The 24,258-nt window shown below is 37.6% G+C and overlaps 1 protein-coding gene across 3 annotated transcripts in view; it reads left to right on the top strand.

Annotated features, from left to right (window-relative positions):
* The window catches only part of MAP4K5 (mitogen-activated protein kinase kinase kinase kinase 5), a 2,873,315-nt gene that overhangs the window by 933,709 nt on the left and 1,915,348 nt on the right, over positions 1-24,258 (top strand). For all 3 annotated transcript variants that reach the window (XM_044074300.1, XM_044074299.1, XM_044074298.1), the window contains exon 8: positions 18,755-18,827. In XM_044074300.1, the coding sequence (XP_043930235.1) occupies positions 18,755-18,827 (73 nt within the window). The remainder of the gene's footprint in view (positions 1-18,754; positions 18,828-24,258) is intronic.

The following is a 24,258-nucleotide window of genomic DNA, read 5'->3' as shown; positions in this document are numbered from 1 at the left end:
TTTGTGCCCCTATGGGTGTCTGTGTCATTGACCTTAGAGCTTCCACTGCTGAAGGCCTTGACAACACAGTTGTTATTAAGTGGCATTACCCCTCTGCATCAAGACCTTTTCCCTCATTAGCATCAGCTCTTTTCTGCAGTAGGCCCTCTGAGTCAACACCCTTAATGCAGACAGGCTGTCAGGAGTCTGACACTGAGGCTGCATTACTCGATCCAGGAGCTCCCTGAGTATCGGCCACTCTAGTTCCCATCCTGACCCTCCCTCCCTCACTCTGAGTTTGCCAGCTCCAGTTGCTTTAGGACCAGAGAGACATCAAGCCTCTGGAGACTTCACAAGCACAGATTCAGATCTGTTTTTATGATTCCTCTCCCCAGGTGATTGCTGTCCAGGGAACCCAAGGAAACATAAATTCTGAAGAAAGTATCTTGATTATTTAGAATCTTCTGTCCTAGATACTGATAATGGGGTGCCTTTCTACATTCCTGATGACCCAAGCTTGGAGAGATCTTTTAGTTCTTAGAGATTAGGATGGCACAGTGGTGCAGTGGTGAGAGTTGTTGCCTCATAGCAAGAGGCTCCCCAGTTCGATTCTCGGCTGGGGTACCTTCTGTGCAGAGTCTATATGTCCTCCCTGTGTTTGTGTGGGTTTCCTCCAGGTGTTCCAATTTCCTCCCACATTCCAAAGACATACAGCAAGTGAACTGGATACTCTAAACTGGCCCTAGGTGTGAGTGCATGTGTGAGTGCGTGATATGGATAAATTACCATGGCAGGGCTAGCCACCCAGCGGTGTAAACGCTGGCTTTAGGTGTTGTCACTGTAGAAGTGACACCCCAACCTGATGTGCAAAAATGGGAAAAGGGGTTATGGATGGATGGATGGTAGATGAGATTGCTGATCTCACACCACCTCAGCTCTAGAAAAGGTTGATGAGAAGGGTTTTTCCATTCTCCTGTTATAACGTTCTGAGTAGTGCTTCAGGGGAGAGAATCATTTTGTTGGACATTTCAGAGTCTTGGAAAGTCCCTGACATAGCAGCCCTGATTCCAGGAAGAGCAGTCCCCCCAGCCCCGGACTGGGACTGTGGTATAGATTACATGTCATGAATTGTGTTTCTGCTGAATTCATGTAATCCACTCCCCAGATAAGGAATCTAGGACCCTGATAAGGAAAGTATATGTATGCATCTTATCCTTTTACACTTAGGACTCTGTTATTTATCCCGTATGATGAAATTTCTGAGGGATGAACTTCAGACTTACTGGAAAAGTTGTCCAGGGAAGGATGTCAAGACCCTCAGTGCTGTGGAGATGCATTTTTAGACACCAGAAACAACTTTTACCAGAAGCCAGAACTGTCCTTAGTAGGTACCTTTCAAATGTGACATCCATCAGCAATAGAACCAGCAGTCTTGAAGAGGCCAGTATGACTGTGGCTGCTTTCAGAATAGATGTCTACTTAGAGGTAGGAATAGTTCTCAGTAAAATGGGTATCAAAACTTTTCATCTATTGGGCAATTTGAACAGTATCTCTGAAGGCTTCCCCAGTTGTCCCACTAAGGTGGAGGTTGAGAGTAGCCTGCCCATACATTTTCCTTTGTGGGTGACCATTGTCAGACAGAACAGATGGATCAGGAGATTAATATCTAAAGTAACCTTACACACTCTGGCAGTGCAGCCATCCTTTCCAGTACTTGACAATCCTCCTATGTCAAAAGAAAATAGTAGTAGTAGTATCCAAAAAGAAGTGTTTAGCCTGCTGCTACAAAAGAGCCTTTCAGCTGGTGCTACCAGATCACATCAGAAGGAGTCTTTTTTTTTTTTTTTTTTTTTTTTGGGGGGGGCACAACATGGGATTTGGGCTCATTTTGGATTTAAGTAGTGTAAATCACGTTGTCCTCAAAATCTCGTTTCAGGTGACCTCTGTCAACGAGTATCCCTTGTCTGGCCGAGGGAAACTGGATATGCTTTCTCATCCTCCAAGGCACTTAGCTGCACATAATAATAGCCAAGGAGTCGAGAAGCTTTCTACACTTGTATGCAAGAGCCAGTTATTTGGTTCTAAGCTCTTCCATTTGATCTCACCACAGATCCCAGGGTGTTCATCAGAACTATGGCCTTAGTGGCTGCTTACTAGAGGCTGCTGGGAACAAACATCTATCCCTCTGCTGCTTATATTCCATTCCCTAGGTATTAGAATGAACACTGCAAAGTCAAAGTTGAATAATAGAGTGCAACCTAGATGCCGTCATTTTGCCTGAAAAGGGAATTCTGCTTATCCATAGAACAGTAAATGCTATCCTACAATAATCTTCAGTATTGAACCAGTTACGCCTCAAAGCTTTAGGACTGACAGAAACCAATAGTGTTCCTCATTAGATCACTGTTGCAGTAGTATTACATATGGGAGGTATTCTGCCAAGGATACTGTATGCCCAGTCTTCAAGTCTTCATGCTCCTTCCTTTTGTGCTGTATGTCCACACTTGGCATGGGTGGATAACACAGATGCACAGAATGGCAAAAACAGAGAGGCTGAAGCCTAAAGCTCAAAGTAAAGTCATCTCAGAAGAGAAAAAGGGAGCAGGATACCCTACTCTGGTCAGTGAAGGGAATAAAAGAGAAATGGGGATGGGTGGTACTACTGTGGCAGTGATCTATTCAGGTATCTACCATTATGATAAGTAAACTGCACAACTGAAATATACTCTTCTTTAGATCTTTGTGTAGTGGCTATTACCTATGAGATGATTGCCAAAGGTTATGAAGAAAGGATACGTAGAGAAAGACCAGACTCAAGGATTTCTAGAACAGCCTTGGCTCTGAAAACAGAATCTGTCTTGTAATGTTTGATTAAAGCATGAAATGAGGACCAAATTGCTGATTCAAATGTAGATGTAGAATTCATCCATTTCCAGAAAGCCCTTGATGTGGCAACTGCTGTAGTAGAATGAGCCTTGATATCACAAGGTGGATTTTTGCCATGGCTGAAATAGCAGAAACAAATGGAATTGGAAAGCCATCTAGAGAAAGTTTGTTTAGATACTGGCTTTTTTCTTACCTTCATAAGTCTCAAAATGTTGGTTAGATTTCATTTGTCCAGATAATTGAATATCCATTGGTATGGTAAGTCAACTGCATAATTGTACTTTTCTTAGTTTCTCATGACTTGTTCTCATGAAAGTTCTTCAGTGGACCTTTCAAATGCAATGGTGTCAGATCAGTCTCAACTCTCATATAAATAAGAATTTTCAACTCCTGCAGGACTTGTATCAGTTGGTGGATGCACACACCCAGCCACTGTATGGGCAGCCCTTTTCACCTGTTCATCCCCACTGTGATAGTCACCATGGATGCCTCAGCTGTGAATTGGAGGATATTGCCATGGCAAGATGGTTACAACAGGAAGCCAAACTGTACATAAATGTGTTGGAGGTGATTGTAGTACTACCTACCCTTAAAGCTCGTAAACACTTACATATGCTTTTGCTATTCAAATGAGCATTATGGCTGTGGATTGGTACTTAAACAAGTAAGGTGGAACCCTATGCTTTCTCTTGTGCAGAGAGGCCATGAGAGTATGGGAATGGGCTTACTTCATCAAACTGCCTTCTAAATGCAGCCTGTACAATAGGAACAATACTAGGCAAGTGGTCATGAGGACCAAGAGATGCCTTCTTTGGATCTTAAAAATATTCCCTTGGAAGTTAATGGGCACGTATAGAAGGTTTTCCTGACTGTGATGGAAACATGCTGACTGAATGAGAGAGAATTGTCTACCTAAGTCCCAAGGTCTCTTATGCTTTCTTTCTGAAGAGTAGTATCATTTATAGCATATGAGGTGGGAACAGTTTTTTTTTTTGTTGTTGAATGCATCTACACTGCATTTTTTTTTTTGCATTTAATTTGATACCTTTTTCAGTACACCAGGTTGCGTGTATTCCAGCCTTTGCTGGGACTGTTTCATATTAATGGATGAGTGGATAACCACATCCAGCTTGCAGTCATCAGCAGACTTGGTCAACCACACTTCTGGAATATTGGACAGAACATCTACAAAATAAATGCCAAACTAAAGAAGGCACAGCACACAACCCTTTGGTACCACACTAGTTCAAATGTTGGATAGCCAGTTTGCAATCCAGTGAATAACACAGAAGTTTACATTGTTTGGTCTTTTTTTAACAATATTAGCATGGCAAATAGTGTCAAAAATGTTTGGCCAGTTCAAGATAAGCAGTGTGCAAAATGATCACTGTTTGTAGCCTCTTAATATTTTCAAAGAAGCTAAGTATCCCAACTAGTCCAGTCACCATCCAGGATAAATAAAAACTCCAGTAGTTCAGTACATTGTTAGTTAGGCATTATTCCATAATTTCTTTGCATGACTGCGGAACATTTTTTAGTTTCGTTTTCTAATTGTAGTGAACGTAAGCTTCGACTCTGCTTTGTTTTTGTATGGTACTCTTATTTTTTTGCCACCTTTATTAGATTATCACTTAAGTTATAGGCATACATGCATTAACAGAAAATAAAACAAACCATATTAACATGTTCTTCATTTACATACATTGTACATCAGATCTGTTCTTTCTTTGTAACTGTCAGTAGTCGAATATTACACAAATTGCTGAATTTCTGCCTTCACATAAACCTTATTCCTCCTTCTGAACATTATTTGCAAGTACTCTTCCCACAATTTCCATTTATTTCTATTTCTAAAAATGCTGCGTCCAGTTCTTTTATCTCTTTTACAGTTATTCAGTACTTCAAATACAGTTGGTTTAGTCTTTTGATTTCCATTTTCTTGTTATTGCTTTTTTGGAAGCCAGCAGAATTAAACTTAATATATCTAGGCAATTCAGATTCTTTGTCCCAGCTCAAAGGAATTCTTAAAATCTGCCAACTCATTACACTCACAAAATATATGTTGCCATTTACCTCCTTCCTCCCTATCACACCTCTAACATTTGCTGTCATGGGTGTAAAAGTACCTATGCAAACATTTCCAAGCAAAGATCCTAAACCTTCTGGACTTTGTGCATAATTGAGAGCCATACATATATCCTCCCTTTGTTCTCTTGTAAATTGTTTTTCCAGTCTCTCTTCCTAGTCTTTTCTAACCTCCTCTGATTGATTCTTTTAGATGTTCTGAGTTACTATTGTAGTATTCTTAACAGGTGGATTGTAGCTTGCTGACCTCTGGCCAGAGTGCCAAAGCCTTACCTTCCTAGGTTGTATATCTGGATGTTTATCTCAGCTCATATATGTTCTACTAAGTACCCCATTTTTAACAGCTGTGACTGTTCTAGGTTCAACTAAAGATTCCATCAGATCAGATCTTTCCCTTAAGATTCCCCTATTCCTTTCTCTTTGCCTGTACTCTGATATCAATCCCTGATAGGGAAGGTGGTTTCTAGCCTGCATTTCAAACGTCTTCTTGACCTTATTCTACTCTAAATGCCTTTCCTTGTTTAGTTATTGCTCCCAATACCTGTGTTCCCTTGCCATTTTTTTCTAGAAAATTCCAGCCCCTTCTTATATTTGTTGTACCCCTACTTGCAATCCTCCCTATTGGCAACATTTCCTTTCCCCATTCTCATGTTTACTTATTTCTTAGAATATTTTTTGCTTCTTTATGAATATAATATTCTTTATGGTTATCATTCTCCTTAAGGATCTGCTTCCAAAATCCTACTATCTGTTTATTTACTGAACTTCCCCCTGCTTCATCAGAATTCCTTTCCATTTTGAATTATAACCTTCTGCTTGTGTTATGTATATGGCCCATAACTGTGTAGCTGTAAAATATCCCTTCAAATCAGGTAATCCTAAACCACCTTGTTCTATTGGAAGGATTAACTTATCCCCGTTAGGTCTTGCCCTCATCCCCTCCCAGATATGTTCCTTCAACTCTTTATTAATAGTTGTCCATAACTTCTCCTCTGGTTGATAAAAATATGCCTGCCCATTTATAAAGCTAAAGGGACCAAAAACATTTTCACTGCTTGTGTCCTACTATCCATATTCACAAACAAGAGCTTCCAGTTTCTCAGTTTGTGTTTTATATTCCCATATATCGTCAGCTGCTATAACAAGCCTTTTTAATCCATACTCCTAAATACTTCATCTTATTGTGTCCATATAAATATGGTATTGCTGAACCAATTTGTATGTGGGTACCTAATTTACAGCTATAGTTAGTTTTATATTCATTAATTTTATATCCTGAAAAGACTTGAATGCAGCTACCACAGCTCTTTTCCAAGATGTTGGTGCCACCCTCCTTTTAAAATACTGTTAAAATATTCCAGATCTGTGTCACTTTATTCCGTCATAACTTCCAAACTTCCGTAAGAGTGCTGTCTGTTCCTGGAAACTTTCATGAAGTTTGTGTATACATTACCATTTTTATATCATCTCATCATGTCTTTAACTGTTACTTGTTGAGCCTTACTTGCCTCTAACCTTGGCATAATTAAGTCTTCCCTAAATATTTTGATGTGTGCTTTTTCTTGATTTTCACATTTCTGTGCTTTTATACAAAATGTTGATAACATTTCTGAAATATCTCCAAAACCTCTATAGGATCTTTGGTTATTTTTCTTGTTAGAGGTTCCCTTATTTTAATGAAACCCTTTTTACTTTCTGTTGCCCAAGTCATTGTAATAAACATTTTTTGTGCTGTGGAGTTATTAAAAATAGTAGCTTAATAGTAGTATTTCTAAGTTCAAACATATTATCCAAAATATTCCCTTATTTTCTGTTTAGCACTCTGCATTTGTACCTGTCCGTACTGGGTCTATATTAAATCATCTAACGCTTAGAAAAGAGAACGATGATTTATCGACCCCATGTAAGCAAAAGCTTACAAACTTGACCGTTTAGAACAGTGATTTTTTTTCCAAGGGAAAAAAATTGCTGTTCCAAAAAAAAAAGACTTAAAACATAACTTAAAGTGGGGTGCTGTGCTCCCCACACCCCCCTACTTAAATATGCCAACTCTATTGCACTACAGTGACAAAAACGGCAAAGTAACGGACGCGGGCAAGTGATTTCTTCCCAGGGAAAGAATTTGCTTATATGCTGCTTTGCCTTTTCAAGTTTGACCAAGACGCATTCGGTTATCTAATAGGAACCCTCCTTATTTTGTTAGATTCCGCTTATTCTGTAGTACTTTTACTTTTGTTAGCCCCTGTAAGTAATTTCAATTTCTTCTTAAAATTATTTCTTTATCATTTATTTCTACGCTATTTTTAAACTCCGTTTTCATTTTATCCCACTCATTAGCTATAGCTTCTGAAGATATTTTGTCTTTCCTCAAAACTCTGAAATAATTTCCACTACCTAAACTTAAATTATTCTCATTTTAACAGGTAGGTGGTAAAGTGCTAGAGTCTTATTTTTACTTCATTACCATGCAGTTTTATCTTAGGTTTTATCAGAGCATGATCTTAAATAGTTATTGGATGTGTGTGTCAGAGCTGTCAATTAAATGCACATACTTGTATGAAATAGAATTTCTATTTAGTCTAGCCCAGTTATTGTACCTTGAGGTGTAATATGTAAACTATGCCTGAGTTTCTACAACAAAATTGACATCTTCTATACTAAACATTTTCCTAAATTTCTTCAGAAGTCTACCCTCTTTTGTTATGTTTTACCTTCTAGGTTTCCTGATGCATCCTCACTGTTGCAAATCAAGTTCTAGTCCCCACCTATATGTAATATTTCCTGCTGAAAGATGATTATTTCTCCCAAAAATTTCTTTCACTCCATAATAGCAATTTTTGGTAGAATATAAATCCATGCCAGTGTAATCTTCCTACCTTTTCAGTGGCTCCTTGCTACCACAAATCTACCATTATTGTCTTTCCCCCTCATCTGTCACTGTTGGAGCCTCTCTAGCAATTGGTATAATTACTCCCATTTTCCTGTTCCCCTGATATTCTGCCAAATATGCGTCCTGAAATTCCTTCTTTGTCAAATTCACACGCTCATTTCTTTCCATGTATGTTTCCGCAGCACTGCTATTTGCATTCTGTATTTATTATTATAATTCAATAGTCTTTCCCTTTTTATCTCTGTATGGCATTTTCATTCCAAGATAATATGGGTAGCATAGCTGTTGTGATATAATGCTATTCCTCCCACCTGTTATACACGACAGTTCATATGAATGTTTATTTCCCACTTTTTGTGTTACATGCATACACTGTTTGGCTGGCTGATCTTTTATACATTTGTTTCTTCTGTTCTCCATTTAAACCTATGTCAAATTTTTAAGGTCCTTTTGTTTTAATGAAAATGTTTAAGAAAAAAAAAACTATGCATTTTTAGAATACCCTATTTTCTATTAACTTAGAACAAACACACACAACTACGTGCATCTTCCAAAAGTGAAGTTTAAGCCCAGATATGAACAGTTGCCCCAAATCAGCAGCTGCACCCACAGGAATTGCCTGACCTTAACTTAAGGTTATCCATGCTAAAGCGCATGCTACAGCCTGTGTTCCCACTTACAATTATTACTGTCTGTTCTTTTATTGTCTCTCTTCCCCTTCCAGATATGAAAAACAGCTTGTATGCTTTCAGAAAATATTAGCTTTGTACCGCTAAGAAAAAGTGCACTGGCTATTTTTTTTAAGTAAAACAAAATTGTCCAGTATTGTATTAAATGCATTACAGTATTAAGACTGCTAGGAAGGCTGTTATGTTTTACTTACTTCCTATAATTTCACTGTCTTGGTCGCCATTGTACCTCTACATTTTGCATTTGGCTCAACAAAGAATACTCAGAACTCTCAACATTAATTGCTTCCACCTGCAGATAACTGTGTCTGCATGGAAAAGTAGCCAGCAATGAATCTTTGTAAATTTCCCTCAGAGCAGAATGTACAGCTGTCTTCAGCTGCAGACATCTTGACTTCTACTGAACATTTACTGATGGGGAAAAAGATAATATCTTTGCAGATGTAAGAAACTTCATTTTGTCTTTTTTTTTTTTTTTGGCCCGCTTGCTTACAAAAAACACCATTTTATAACTTAAGCCAAGGACATTAATCTAGACAGTTATCCTTATAAAAATAAGAGAAAATGTCTTAATTCTGTATATAATATAATCTGTACATTTTACTCCCCCCCCCCATCCCAGCAGCCCAAGTGCACAAGATATTAACATTATACTTGCTTTTGTCAGGCACTTTGTTATACTGTAAATATTATATTTTGTGCAACTAAAATACTTGTGTCCTTCAATAATTTTAACACATACGGTGACTGAAAGACTCCCCCACATTTAAAAATATTCCTTATTGTACACTACACATAACTGCTGTATTATATATAAACATGGTCTTTATATCATGAAATGTTTTATGTAATTACTAATAAGGAAAAAAGTGTTTTACTTGGTTACTTTTTTAATGACATAAAGTATGGTATATGCTTTACAGTCCACCCTCACGTTTAACTAAGTCAACAAATGTCCAGTCTTTTTTAGACACTTTTTCTTGCCAAACCTTATTTCACAAATGTGCGTGATCCTTTATAGCCTTCCATTTATACTTCTTCCTGTTAATCTGCCACCACCAGACTATGGGTCAAGTCTAAAGTAGTCCTGACAATTCTTGGCAAGTTTTGTGGGTGCGTTTTTTCCTATCTCTGAAAGTTTTTCCTTTGGAACACTGGAAAAGGTTTCACTGGCAAAGTCTCTCTATGAGCTTTATTGTTGGCTGAATGAGAAGCAGAGTCCCCTTCTGTTTGCTAGTTCACTTTCTGTTGGATAAACTTTTATTAATTTCCTCCTTAATTTGTTCTGCATCCAAAAATGTCTTTGATCAGCCAGGAAAAAATTTCTGAAGACAGCTAGATACAGCAGCTTTAATCTCATACCTGCCTCTTGACATTCTCTGATTGCTGGCATAAATGTGTTTCTCTTCCTCCTACTGTACAGTGTTTAATCATTTTCCACAAACACTCTGCTGTCTCCAGTTTTTAATACTTTTCACTTTTGCCACATTTTTGGCAGGATGTACTCTTTCTGTCGGTATGTTTTCATCTTTACTAATACAGGTCTTGGCTGCTTTCTCATGGCCAGGTTTGGAGCATACACTCAGTATGCCCTTTCAGTTAATGAATACTGCTGAGGAACACCAGTCCAGTTGCTTATTTGTGCATTCATAAAATCAGTGCAGTTTGTTCCTTCTAGTTTCTCTGGTACAGCTGAAAATTTCAGGTTTTCTCTTTATGCTCTGTCTTCTATTTTTCGTAACAGCTCGTCTTGAGACATCTCCAGTTCAGCCAGCCTTTTCTTCTTTTCAGCCTCTGATTTTTGCAGTTTTATCAGTTCATCTGAATAGCTAAAGTTTCTTCTATTTTTTTCCAAACCTTTTGTTCAGTGTTTCATTTATTTTAATCACCTCTGAATACATTTGACAGGGCATATACCTTTTTAGATGAAATGAGTTTCAGTCAGATGAGTTTTCAGTGATGTGAGCTTTCAGCGAATTGTGCTCAGGAAATTCATCTTCAGTGAAATGAGGCTTCGGCAAAATGAGTTTCATTGAAATGTGTTTTCTATCAAGCAAAGTAGACCCGTGTGTGCGTGTATGGGAACACTATGAAAGCCCGAAATCACGGAATACCGACGCCCAGAAGAAAGAAAGTTCAGAATCCCGAAGGCGAAGAATGTAGATTGCCATATAGTGCGTAAGGGTAAGTTTTCCGTTCTCCCAAGTGTAGTGCGATCTCGGAGTAGGTATATTTAAGTTACAGGGGGTACAGGGGGGCATGCCCCCCTGCATACATGTTGTTATTGCTGGTTTTGGGGTTTTATTTTGTTGTTTTCTGTATTTTGTAGCTTCGTTCTTTTGGGTGTCGGTATTTTCAGTGTCGATATTGTGCGAATTCGGGATTTAGTAGTGAAAAAAAAAAAAATATATATATATATATATATATATATATATATATATATATATATATATATATATATATATATATATATATATATATATATATATATATATATACATACACACATACACACACACATATATATATATATATATATATATATATATATATATATATATATATATATACACACATTTATGTGTGTGTATATGTATATATATATATATATATATATATATATATATATATATATATATACACACACACACACGCACATATTTGTGTGTTAACTTTTTATTTTAATATACTTGCTGTTTTCTGCTGCTTTTAATTCTTCTGGGAATTCTAACTTAGTACAGTGTTGTTTGTACATTTATTACTGCTTTTAAGCAGCTATAGTGTCCTTCTAAAGTGTTTTATGACTTCTGCTGGGAAACTGAAGTTCTCTAGTGTTGTTTGAATACTAGGGTCTGTCATGTGCATGTAGAGCTGCAATTTAATGGCACATATTATTTATCTGTTTTACTTTGAAGTTCTGACAGGAAAACATTCCATATTTTCACTTTTTTCTTCATTTGTATATTTACTACTGATTTAATGTTGCTGTAGCCGTTTTTGTTGTTAAATTGTGATTTCACTGCAAATTATTTTATTTGCATTTTCTGTGGAGATTTTTTTATTTGTTTTTGATATGGAAATCTTTAAATAAATGCTTATGTATCCTGTTTTAATGGTTTTCTATTTGATTTAAAAGATATATTTGATTTTTGGTACTGTTTGGACAAGTGAGTCTTACTTGGTATTTTAACTGGGTGTGCTGCTGTTTACTAAATTGTACTGGTTATAGAATAAAGCTTAGCACTTTTTTAATTATTTCTGATGTAGTTCATGTAGTTGAGCTCTATTTGCTGTGTGGGGACATAGTTTATATTATTGCTGCCCTTAGTCAGCTCTTAATAGTGTCAATGTATTATTCTGGCTGGTATTTTTTCTCGTCTTGTTGAGTCCTGATACAGCTGCCCCATCAAATTTAGTTGCACCTAACAAGAAAAAAATCAGTCAACAAAAATATGCTTCAGCCTACATTTTGTGAATCTGTTATTGCCTTAACCTGCCTGCAGACCACTTACCTTTCTCCCCATCACTGTCTGGTGTGAGCCCACAGCCCTCTATATTACAGGGAGTCAGACATTTCCACCGGAGCTGTTCCATTACTTGGTTCATGTGTGGGAGAACCAAACCTTTTAGGTGCAGGCATGAGCTGGGCTAAGAGATCCCTTGGCAGACATAATACCGTGTCTTCAGATATTTTGTCCACTATTGTAGCTTCTGGTAAAAAGAAACTGAAACTTCACCACACTGCTGACATTCAGGTTATTACCATATATAGGGCTGATCTGGTTTCCTTATTAAAGAGTGTTTGACAGTCAACTAATCTTGGAGACTGTGTTCCTATTCAGAATGATTGTGGGGCTGCCTTCTCTAGATATCAGTCTCTGGCCACAGATTTTGATGGGACCACTGATGCAGATAGTAGTGAACACCCGGAGTCTGTCCAGATTCTTTGAAAGGTGATCAGGTTCAAAAAAAACATGCAGGTGTTCAGTTTACTACAAGTGCTAGCTAGGTTTATAGATGTGTTTGACTAGAAGCAATCTGGATCTGTGCCAGAGATTGGCAGAGTTTATGATCTTTTTGAGGATGAGTTTCAAATGTTTTGTCTGTTCCTCCTCTGTTACCGGCATTGGAAGATATCTGAAAAACTGCATGTATAATCCCCTTTTGGGTAGTAAACCATTTCCTAAACAGGCTGTGAGGAAGTACAAGACATACTCTGATGTTGCAGTTGTCTTTGCCCAATTGTCAGCTCACCCAGTTATGATTTCTCCAACTGCCAACTTTAACAAGAAGGCCATGGCTTCTTGTAACCCTACACTACTACTACTTCTTTCGGCTTTTGCCGGTTAGGGGTTGCCACAGTGGATCACCTGTCCGCTCATGATTAGCAGAGGAGTTTTACGGTGTTGAGTTGCCAGCCCGGCGCTCAACCTTCCACAGAAGGCACACACATGCATGCACTCACACCTAGGGTCAATTTAGAGTGTCCAATCCACCTACAGCATGTGTTTGGGATGTGGGAGGAAACTGGAGCACCCGGAGGAAACCCATGTGGCCACAGGGAGGACATGCAGACTCTGCACAGAAGGCACCCCAGCTGAGTATCGAACCGGAGAACCTTGTAACCCTATACTACTGAATAAAATTGGTTAGGGGTATGAATCCCAGGAAAAAAAAATAATAAATTTGGCTCGTCTCCAGGAAAAAAAAATAATAAAGTTGGCTCAGTCTAGTAATTTAGCTTTTAGAATGTTTAATTATCTGGGCTTTATGTGCAAGTTCTTTTGGCAGTGTGCTTACAGTTTGGATGACATTGTTGCATCTTTGCCTTCTGAACAGAAGTTATAAAAGCATAAGCAAGCAGCCCCCTGAAGTCAAGAGGCAATAAATCCAGGCTGAGAATATATCCAAAGATATGAATAAAGTCCACAGGAGATAAATCAGGTACCAGTTTAATAGAAGTCACAAGCGCTTTCACATAGCTCAATGAATGTGTTCCTATTAAGCCCATATTACGTAACAGACCACTAAATAGGAGATGTACTTTTTAGGCACTTGAGTTTTATTTAAGCTAAGTTTTAAATAGTAGTACTTATATTTATATATATATATATATATATATATATATATATATATATATATATATATATATATATATATAATTTATCTGTTCATACATTTGTATTTGTATTTGTTATTTGTATTTATTTATTTGTTTATATCATATTAGTATAAAATGAGTTTTGTTTCTTTAAAAGTTTCAGTCATGTGATCAGTTAATACATGTATAAAGGTGTGTTTTTAGATGAAATGGTTACACCCGATGAAGCTATGTGAAAGCGCTTGTGTCTTCTATTAAACTGGTACCTGATTTATCTCCTGTGGACTTTATTCATATCTTTGGATATATTCTCAGCCTGGATGTATTGCCTCTTGACTTCAGGGGGCTGCTTGCTTATGCTTTTATAACAATTGTTCTTTTGGCTCTGTTTTTATCAATTGCTTCTGAACAGAAGTGTTATATGAATGACATTGTTTCTGATGTCACTCAGGATTTGAAACATGCTTTGAGGAATGTCTTGGAAGTTGCGGACACAGTTTCTAGAAATGCAACTGCTTCTGTTGCATTGAGAAGAAATGCTTGATTGTATAACCAGAATGTTTCCCTTTATTTAAAAAATGAGATTTTGAATGCTTCTTTAAGTTCTGAATTTGTGTTTGTCTTGCTGCCACCCAGATTGTTAAACAGTGGGGTGCTAGATGTAAATTCATGCACAGGGTATCTAGAATGTTTTATATTCCTAGGTTCTCGCCTGACAAGGCATCCAACTTCTAAAGGCAGAACAAACAAAAATCCCAACATAACAAAAGTAAGGATACTGAGAGGAAATGGCAGGAGAATAATGCTTCCAAGCCAAATAACAGGGCATCCTTTACCAAAATACTTAATTCCCCTGCTAATGGTTGACTATTAGAGACTCAGGGCATCCTGTCCATTCCTCTTGTCCCACCTTCCATTTCCCCTTTCCCAGGCTTTTGCTCAACCCAGCAGGCTGGCCATAAATTGCATGTTTTATTTAGGGTTCCTTCACAGGGGTTGGATTGTTAATTTATTTTATTTTAACATTGTATTTACTTCTGAGGAGGGACAGAGGAGTATGTGCAACTATTTACCTGTGCAGTCTCAGAGTTACTATGCATGTAGTTAGCTAAGGGTGTTCGTAACTGCCAGGGGGGCGGAGACTTGTACCATGCAAACCATGCAAAAGAAATTATTATTTTTTTATGTGTGTTTTATTTCTCATTTGTGGTTGATATGGGGTTTATTTTTGTTTAGTAATTATTGGCACAGTCTTTTATGTTTTTTCTAATAGGTGCATTTGCTCTGTTTCTGTCACTTCTGTATTGGATGTTTTTTGAGCATTTGACCAATGTTTTCAGTTGAACACACATGCTCATGCACGCGTGTGTGTCTGTGTGTATGTATATATATATATATATATACATACACACACACAGTGGATATAAAATGTTTACACACTTCTGTTAAAATGCCAGGTTTTTGTGATATAAAAAAATGAGACCACAGTAAATCATTTCAAAACTTTTCCCACTTTTAATGTGACCTATAACCTGTACAAAAACAAAGAAATCTGTTAGGGGAAAAAATATAAAAAATAAAAAACATACAATAACCTGGTTGCATAAGTGTGCACACCCTTAAACTAATACTTTGTTGAAGCACCTTTTGATTTAATTGCAGCATTTAGTCTTCATGGGTACACACCTGCCATCAGTTAAAGAGGCTGATTAACCCCAAATAAAGTTCAGCTGTCCTAGTAGGATTTTCCTGACATTTACTCAGTTGCCTGCTACAGCAAAAGCCATGATTCACAGAGAGCTTACAAAGCATCAAAGGGATCTCATTGTTGAAAGGTATCAGGAGAAGGGTACAAAAACATTTCCACAACATTGGATATACCATGGAATACAGTGAAACCAGTCATTAAAAATTGGAGAAAATATGGGACAGCAGTGGTGTTGCAAAGAACTGGACATCCCTCCAAAATGGATTGAAAGACAAGACAAAAACTGGTTAGGTAGGCTGCCAAGAGAACTACAGCAATAGTAAAGTGGCTGCAGGAATTTCTGGCAACTATTGGTTGTGTGCTACATGTGACAACAATCTCCCGTATACTCCATATGTCTTGGCTATGGGGTAGGCTTGCAAGACGGGAGCCTTTTCTTACATAGAAAAACATCCAGGCCCGGCTAAAGTTTGCAAAACAGTACATAAAGTCTCCCAAAAGCATGTGGGAAAATGTGTTCTGATGGGACTGGTGAGACCAAGGTAGAACCTTTTGGCCACAATTCCAAAAGGTACGTTTGGTGCAAAAACAGCACTTCACATCGCCAAAAGAACACCATTCCCACAGTGAAGCATGGTGGTGGCAGTATCATGCTTTGGGGTTGCTTTTCTTCAGCTGGAACTGGGGCTTTAGTCAAGGTGGAGGGAATTATGAACAGTTCCCAGTACCAGTCACTTTTGGCCCAAAACCTTTAGGCATCTGCTAGAAAGCTGAAGTTGACGAGGAATTTCACCATTTCCATACGACAATGACCCCTAGCATACATCCAGATCAACAAAAGAATGGTTTCACCAGAAGAAAATTAAAGTTTTGGAATGGGCCAGCCAGAGCCCAGACCTAAATCCAATAGAAAATCTGTGGGGTGACCTGAAGAGGGCTGTGCACAAGAGATGCCCTTGCAATATGGAGCATTTTGCAATGAAGAGTGGGCAAATATTGCTAAGTCAAGATGTGCCATGCTGATAGACTCCTACCAAGAAGACTGAATGTTGTAATTAAATCAAAAGGTGCTTCAACAAAGTATTAGTTTAAGGGTGTGCACACTTATGCAACCAGCTTATTGTACATTTTTTTTATTTTTTATATTTTTTCCCTAACAGATTTGTTTGTTTTTCAGTTGAATTGTACAGGTTATAGGTCACATTGAAGGTGGGAAAAGTTTTGAAATTATTTATTGTGGTCTTTTTTTTATCGCAAATACGTGGCATTTTAACAGGGGTGTGTACATTTTTTATATCTACTGTATATATATATATATATATATATATATATATATATATATATATATATACATATACATGCACAAATTATATTTATACAGATATATATAAATATTCATAAACATATATATATATATATGTGTGTGTGTGTGTGTGTGTGTATATATATATATATATATATATTTATATATATATATATATATATATATATATATATATATATATATGTGTGTGTGTGTGTGCGCGCGCATATGTCTTTACCGGTAGATATAGATGTATATCATACCTCTCAAGTGTACAGATAGTCACAGAATGTCCAAATTTGTGCAACATATTTTTGGTCTGTCTTTTCATAAAATAGGGGTTTCTGGCAAATCACTTGCAAATCGTTGAAGACTGAAGTCCGAAAGTAATGACAGACATTTTAGTTTCAGACTTCATATCCTTTAGAAAATTCATGCTAATGCAAAACCTGCTATCCTGTTAGCATTCTAAGTTTCTAAGAGAAATATTTAAAAATGTCCCTATTTTTTAGGCCTTTGTCCAGATTTCTTGTTCTTAGAAGTTAAAAGATGCGATATATAGGTATATGTGCATGTATGTTAAAATGTGAGGTTTGCTCACTGAGCTACTTAATTTGTCCATAAATTTAAGTGATGCACTGGCATTTGTTCCTCACATCTGTGTAGTGTGCATGTAGGTGAACAGAGTGCCACCTAATGGAATGAGAAGTAGGTCTAATAATGTGCATGCACATATTTATAGGTTCATGGGAAGTTAATGGGCTATTGGCCCTAGTGCCCTTACAAATCTAGCCATGTTAATCCTGAGTTGTTCTAGTTGGTCTTGGTTAGACAGATGTCTTTCGTAGAAAGAGTCAGTGTTAATCCACAGTTGCCCCAATAGTCCTTTTCAGATAGATGTTCTTTGCAGGGCGAGTTTATAATAACACCGAGTTTCCCTGTCCATGAGGAACATGGGTGGCACCCCTGGGGTGAATTTGCAGTCTCCCATCCATTTATCTAGGTTGCACTTGAATAGGGTCAGTGAGGAGCTCTGCTTCATATGAATTGGAAGTTTATTCCAGAGGACCGGCAATCTCTGGGAGATATATCTGTCTCTCCAGCATGTTCTGTTAATGTCAAAGGTGAGGTTAAGATCCCTGAAGCGAGTGACTCTTGTGCCATTTGACTTGCAGATGTGCAGCATTTCCATCGGGACAAGGTCAGAGACTGCCCTGGAGGACTGTAACAGGCAAGTCATGATTTGGAGGCCCTATATTTTCTTAGTGGCAAACCTCTGTGGTCTCTCCAGCTGCTGCAGACATCTGGTGAGGTACATGCAAAAGGAGAATTGTATTCTGTTAATGGTCTGATGAGGGTCTAGTACAGTGGAGTTATAACATCCTTAGACCTGGATGCGATGCCCTTACTTATGAGATGCGTAATATAGAAGGCTTTCCTTACCACTGTGGAAACTTGATAGCTGAAGTTCATATTGCTGTCTACCTGTATTGTCAGGTCTCACACCACTGTGTTTGAATTTAGGGGTGGTGCTGTCTATACTGTAATTAGCAGGGAATTCCTCTTTGCCAATGGGGATAATAATGCACTTCTTTGTGTTTAATTTTTGAGTTTGGCTTTGTCACCATTTGTTTGTCTGTGTTAGCCCCTCCTGTAATTTGTTAACATCATTGGGAGACTTAGTGATTGCACTCAGTTCGCCATCATCAGTGAACCTGGTAAGCCAAAGGCCGTCTGCTTTAGCCTGGACATCCGAGAATGAGATTCCAAACAGATATTCTACAGTCCAGGAAGAAATAAAATACTTGTAACTGTATTCTTTGGCTCTTCTGTTTTCATTCTTGAGCCACGGATGAGAATTTAGTGCTGTAATATAATTGCTCTGGTATTGTTATGTGTAGCCATAAAGTAACTTAGCCGAGGAGAAAATACTTTGTAAACTCTTTATAATCAATCAGCAGCTTATTTAGACTTGAGCAATACTGATTATGTTGTCATCATGTGTGTAATTGCAAGCCAGCTGAATTTGAATCAGAATAAACGAGTTGTAGAAGATTGTGGAAGGAAGTGGATAAAGCACTTGACATAACTGACAAAATGTTTGTGTTCTCAGCTGACTTTGGTGTTGCAGCGAAGATAACGGCTACCATTGCAAAAAGAAAATCTTTTATTGGCACTCCATACTGGTAAGTGGCTTTGCATGTTATTTTATTTTGAAAGTTTTGATGGTATTAGTGAGTATATATAAATGTTGATGCCAGCCTATATTAGCATGCCAAATTAGCTGTGTGCACCCTAAGAAAGGTAAGTTAAGCAGAAGCTTCTGAGTCATGGAGGACTTCTAAAGGTAATGTTTTTATGATGCTCTTGGTGATGTGTTCTGACAAAATGCATTTGTCTGAATCATTCATGCTAATTTTTGAGGACTGTCAATGTAACAGTAAAGTATAACATTAGAATTGTATCCCCACCTACCTTGTCTTAATTCTCAGTCAACTTTTTACACTGCAATTCTTTATTCCTTAATACGATTTATGCTTGTCCTGTGCTTGCATCCATGGAAACGTGTACTGTGTGTTTGAAGCAGTCTTTTTATACTAGCATTGTTAATTGCTCCTAATAGCATCACATATTTCTTTCTTTTTTCTCTTTTAAATTTGTTTTGTTTCCATGCATGCAGACCCTCAAGCCTTCCCCTGGCCAGGCATTGCAGTGTCTGAGGGAGATTGTCATCCATTCAGCCATGTGGATACCTTGTGCTCCCGATGGCATTCCAGCAATGACAACATTTGTTATTTTTATTTTCTGACCCTTCCCCTGGAGATGACAGGAAGTCTTGCATTACTGCAAGGACTGAATGCTTTCCCACATGTGCCATCAAGGGGATACCATTACTGTCTTGGGAGGCCATGCTCATCTGCCGTTGGTGCAAAGGGTTAAGTTTGTATGCTGGTAATTCCTGTGGTACAGGGTTTTATTTTCTCAGCCCTCATCTGCCTACTGTGTGAACTTCAGAAAGTCACTTAAGCAGACAGTGCTTGGGAGTAACTTGGAATATGGGATAGGCTCCTCATTGGTTCCCTGGATTGCAAACCAAGTAACTACCCGTGCAACAATGCCCATAACCTTCCTCTTCTGGCTTATTGCAACATGACAGACCACTGCTGTCCAGCCAATGCCCTATCATTAGAATAGTGGCATAAGCTGGGCAAGAATCACTATCCCCAAGGATGGACATGACCCCAGTCCTTCCTCCCTGCACCATCAGGAGCACAAGTTGTTAGTCTAAATTGGATTGCCTGGAGCTGTAATCAGGGTTTTATCCCTGTATTTCATAATCAGATGTTTTTCATTCTAATTCAGCTTCGTATGTTTTTAGTAGTTCAGTGTTTTAGTACTGGCTGTTAGGATTCCTGGCTGGAGAAGTCCAAACGTCAGCCTAACTATGCAATCAGACAAAGCTGTTTTTCATTCTCACTTGCAAGATATATTCCAAATTACCCCAGCAAAGGATGGCCTTTCTACCTTAAAGTGATTAGTCGCTAACATTGTCTTCATGGTTTTTATTGCTATAATTGATTTGCCATTATCGTTTCATAGTTTCTGATTACTTTTTTTCATTACTTTTCATTGTGCAGCGCTCCAACTCCATGTAATTCTCTGTAGAATACCCTTTGACCTTTATCTGACCTTTGATGGTCAATTAAGAGTTTCCAGTAAGGTTGTCAGTTCAGTGCATGAAAGCGATTCTGAGGAGTGGTGTGGGGTTTTTTTGGGGAGGGATCTGTGTCACTTGATTGAGTTTTCAGAAATTCAAAATTAATATCTGTGAGACGATATGATCGAATTTCTGAAAACTTGAACTTTAAAAAAATAACCACACACACACACAAAAATCTATCTTTTTTTTTTTTTTTTTTTTACAGTTTTGCAGGAGGGCAAGCCCCCTGCACCCCCCACACCCCCTGCTAATTATATGTACCAACTCTGAAATTGCACTACATTCAGAAAAATGATCCTCATTGTATTGAAATATCCATTTGAAAGCTTTGAGATTTCAGAAATTCAATAATACTGTCTCGCCGATATGAATTTCGAGTTTCTGAAAACTTGATCAACTGATAGGGATCAATTTTTTCTAGTAATAGTGCTGTCCTAGTTGCTGGTTTAACTATTGGTGCTGGGCTTCTATATTCTTAAAAGGATGACACTTATTTTAGTTCAGCAGAAAGTTCAGATGTCAAAAATGTTAATCTTGATGAGGCAATGCAGCCTTTTCCTTACCATAGTGAAAGGCATTTGGGAAACTCGCAAACAATGTGTGTGTGTGTATTTTTTTTTTTTTTACTGGTGACCTCGTTACTTTCATTTCTGTGGTTGAACTTACTGCTGTCACTGTTGATTCATAGTGGTGCATTGTTATTTTTGTTAGTTTTTGAGTGGCAGCGGTATGTGTTTGGGTAAGTTGTCTTGTTTGTCATGTAAGGGAGGAAGTTAGTGAACAGTGTGGATCTGTTTGAAAATTAGCTATGAATATTAGCTGTGTGAACAGCTCCTACTTCACTAGCATATCAACAGCTAATGAACCTAACAAATCAAGCAATGACCAAAGATAAAGAAAACCTACTAGTCAACCAATCCGAACGTTCACACTAATAATCCAAAACTGTTCTGGGCCTCAGTCGATAAACTGTTAAATCCAGGGCAAGCTACACAGCCAAATCAAACACACAGAAACAAAATACCATAGCCAACCAATTCAGTACATATTTTATACAGATAGCACAGTCATTAACCGACTAGGTGATTAATCTAGCTCTTGAGGTCCCTACTCAGTTAAATCACCGCCTTTAGTATTTCTCCTTACAACCAGTTCCCACAGATACCATCAAAAAATACCTCAAAAAAATTAAAGCCTATTACAGCTGTCCCTGGCAGTCTACCTGGCGAACATGTTAAAATAGTTGATATTAGTGCATATCCAGTTTCAGTTCTGATAAAGAGATCTGTATCTGAAAATAATGTACTGTCGCTGTGAAAAAAAATATTCAATATTGCATTGCACAAGGTTGGAATCAATGCAAGTCTTTAATACTATAGGACAGTTGCTGTTTTATCTCCCCTATCAAAAATATTAGAAAAATGTATTCATAAGCAATTTATCAACTATCTTATAGATATTTCAAAAAGCAAACTAGAACTCGCCACAACCTGATAATTCGAAAAAACGCAATAAAGTTCTAGTGAAAAATGCCACGGTCCAACTGATTTTTAATCTTTTATTTGAACACACAGTATAACCGGTTAAGCGCTTTCATCTACAATATGGTAGACTTCATCAGAACCCTTCATCAACCCTTCATTCAGTTCTGATGAAGTCTACCATATTGTAGATGAAAGCGCTTAACCAGTTATACTGTGTGTTCAAATAAAAGATTAAAAATCAGTTGGACCGTGGCATTTTTCACTAGAACTTTATTGCGTTTTTTCGAATTATCTTATAGATATCAAGCTTCTTTCTTCAACCCATTGCATCTTCCTTCCTCATAACAGTACTACTACTTTGTTCAAATTTTTTTATTTTGTCAATACACACAAAAACACCAGACGCCTAGTCTCCACCATCTTCTTGGACTTATCGACAACATTTGATGCTTTCTCCCACCAGAAACTGTTGCATATAATCTCATCCTTGGGGCTTGGCAGCTCTTCACTGCATTGATTCCATATCAACCTCGCAAATAGAATATATGAAGTGAAATTGAAAAGTGAATTTTCCACCTTCTTACCAGCAACTATGTGTCCCACAAGGGTTTCACTAGGCCTAAATCGTTTCAACATACTTATCATTGAGCTCTACACTGCTACAAACAAATGCTACCCTAGTTCAATTTAGTGATGACTCAACCCAAATCAGTTCTGCTAAATGTCTCTCTAAACTCCAAGATGTTACACAGCAATCTTTATCAATTGAAATGTGTATGTATTTCTTAATGTATATTACTAAATGTTTGTTTATATTTTGGAGGTTTTTCCCTGGGCCATCACGAAACCAAGTCGGACAAACCCATTAAACAAAAACCAAGTAAAGTAAGAACATGACATTAGGAATGACCAGTGTAATGATACTCAGAGAAGCTGCTTTAATCACACACAGACAAAGGAGTGACATTTGGTGCATTATTTAATTTCGTCAGTATTTTATATGAACTATTTTTTTTATTTTATTTCTGAAGAAAATTAGTATGAAACTGTAGGACAAGTAAGTGGTGTCGTTTACAAGGGAGCAAAGGCTTATTTCTGAAATTATTTGAATAGAGAGGGGTTAGAATGATGATATTGCTGGGAGTAGAGCACGAGAGTAGATTGTGATGTGTATATTGGAGTCCTGTATGAAACATAAAAAGTTTGTGTGTATGAAAACCTGGTCAGGGATATTCTGCAATGTTCTGGACAGTTGAGAGGTGTGCACAGCACAATTGACATTGTATCTTGGCTTAGTTTCCCAAAAACAGTATATAAATGAATAACTATTTTCACAGAAACAAAACACACCATTCATGCCATTTTTAAAAATGAACTACTACAAGCTTGAAGCTTCTGGCAATTTAACACACAAATACAGCATTTTTCACCTTTGGACAAATTTAAGGGTAACTCATTGAAAAGTAGTGCCATATATAATAGTAAAACACCCAGTGCAGTAATACTCATTAAATTACACAACTTAAATGCAAATGCAGTTTTTTCCTTGTCAGAGGTGCAACCCATGAAAAAATAAGAGCAAGCCTTTGAAAAATGTCTGCCATGCATACTCTAGCACTGTTTACCTAACACAATATCATGCTGGGATGGGCAGAGTTTCACTAAAGAATAAGTTTCAGAATGCCAACAGATCCTCTGTCTTGACATTTTCAGCTAGGAAATAAGTATTCTAACAAAGAAAACACACACACAACAATTATTACTATGATAAGTTGTACTGCTATCACAACACTTGCAAAGCAAAACCAAAACACTTAAAAACACAAAAAAAAATAGTGTGTGACATATCACATTTCCAAGACAAGTCCAAACCTCAGTAGGGAAAAAAGGCCACTACCAAAAGAAATGACAAGCTGATCCCAGAGGAAGGCTTGAAGGACCCCAATGTCTTTACATTCTGAGGGAGTAACTGTGACAAAAAGAAGGTCACCCCTCTCCTTTGCCTTTAAACCTATCCCTGTGATTTCTCCACTCTTCCATTGCTTCCCCCCAAGGGATACAAGCTGGCTTTTCTTAAACAATGGAAGGCCATCACTCAGGAGAAGTGCGTTCTATAAATTGTAAAACATGACTATAAGCTATGGGTTGTTGAGACTAAGATTACTAGGCATCCCTTCTATCCAAAAGGATCAGCAGCAATTGATACCTCCTGCAGTAGAGGGCTTTCTGTCTCAGGGAGACATTAAAAGGGTTCTTAAAAAAAGGCAAAGGATCTGGGTTCTACTTCAGACAGTTTCTACTCCGTAGAAAAGAAGGAACTTGGAGTCCCATTCTAAATTTGTCCAAACTAAAGAGCTTCATTAAAGTTTCAAAGTTTAAAATGTTGGCCTTACAGAGAACCTACTTCCCTTA

The sequence above is a fragment of the Protopterus annectens genome, chromosome 6.part0 (assembly GCF_019279795.1).
Source record: "Protopterus annectens isolate FY-2018-M chromosome 6.part0, PAN1.0, whole genome shotgun sequence".
NCBI lineage: Eukaryota > Metazoa > Chordata > Ceratodontiformes > Protopteridae > Protopterus > Protopterus annectens.
The sequence above is the reverse complement of the archived record's forward strand: the minus strand, read 5'-3'. Positions and strand labels throughout refer to the sequence as shown.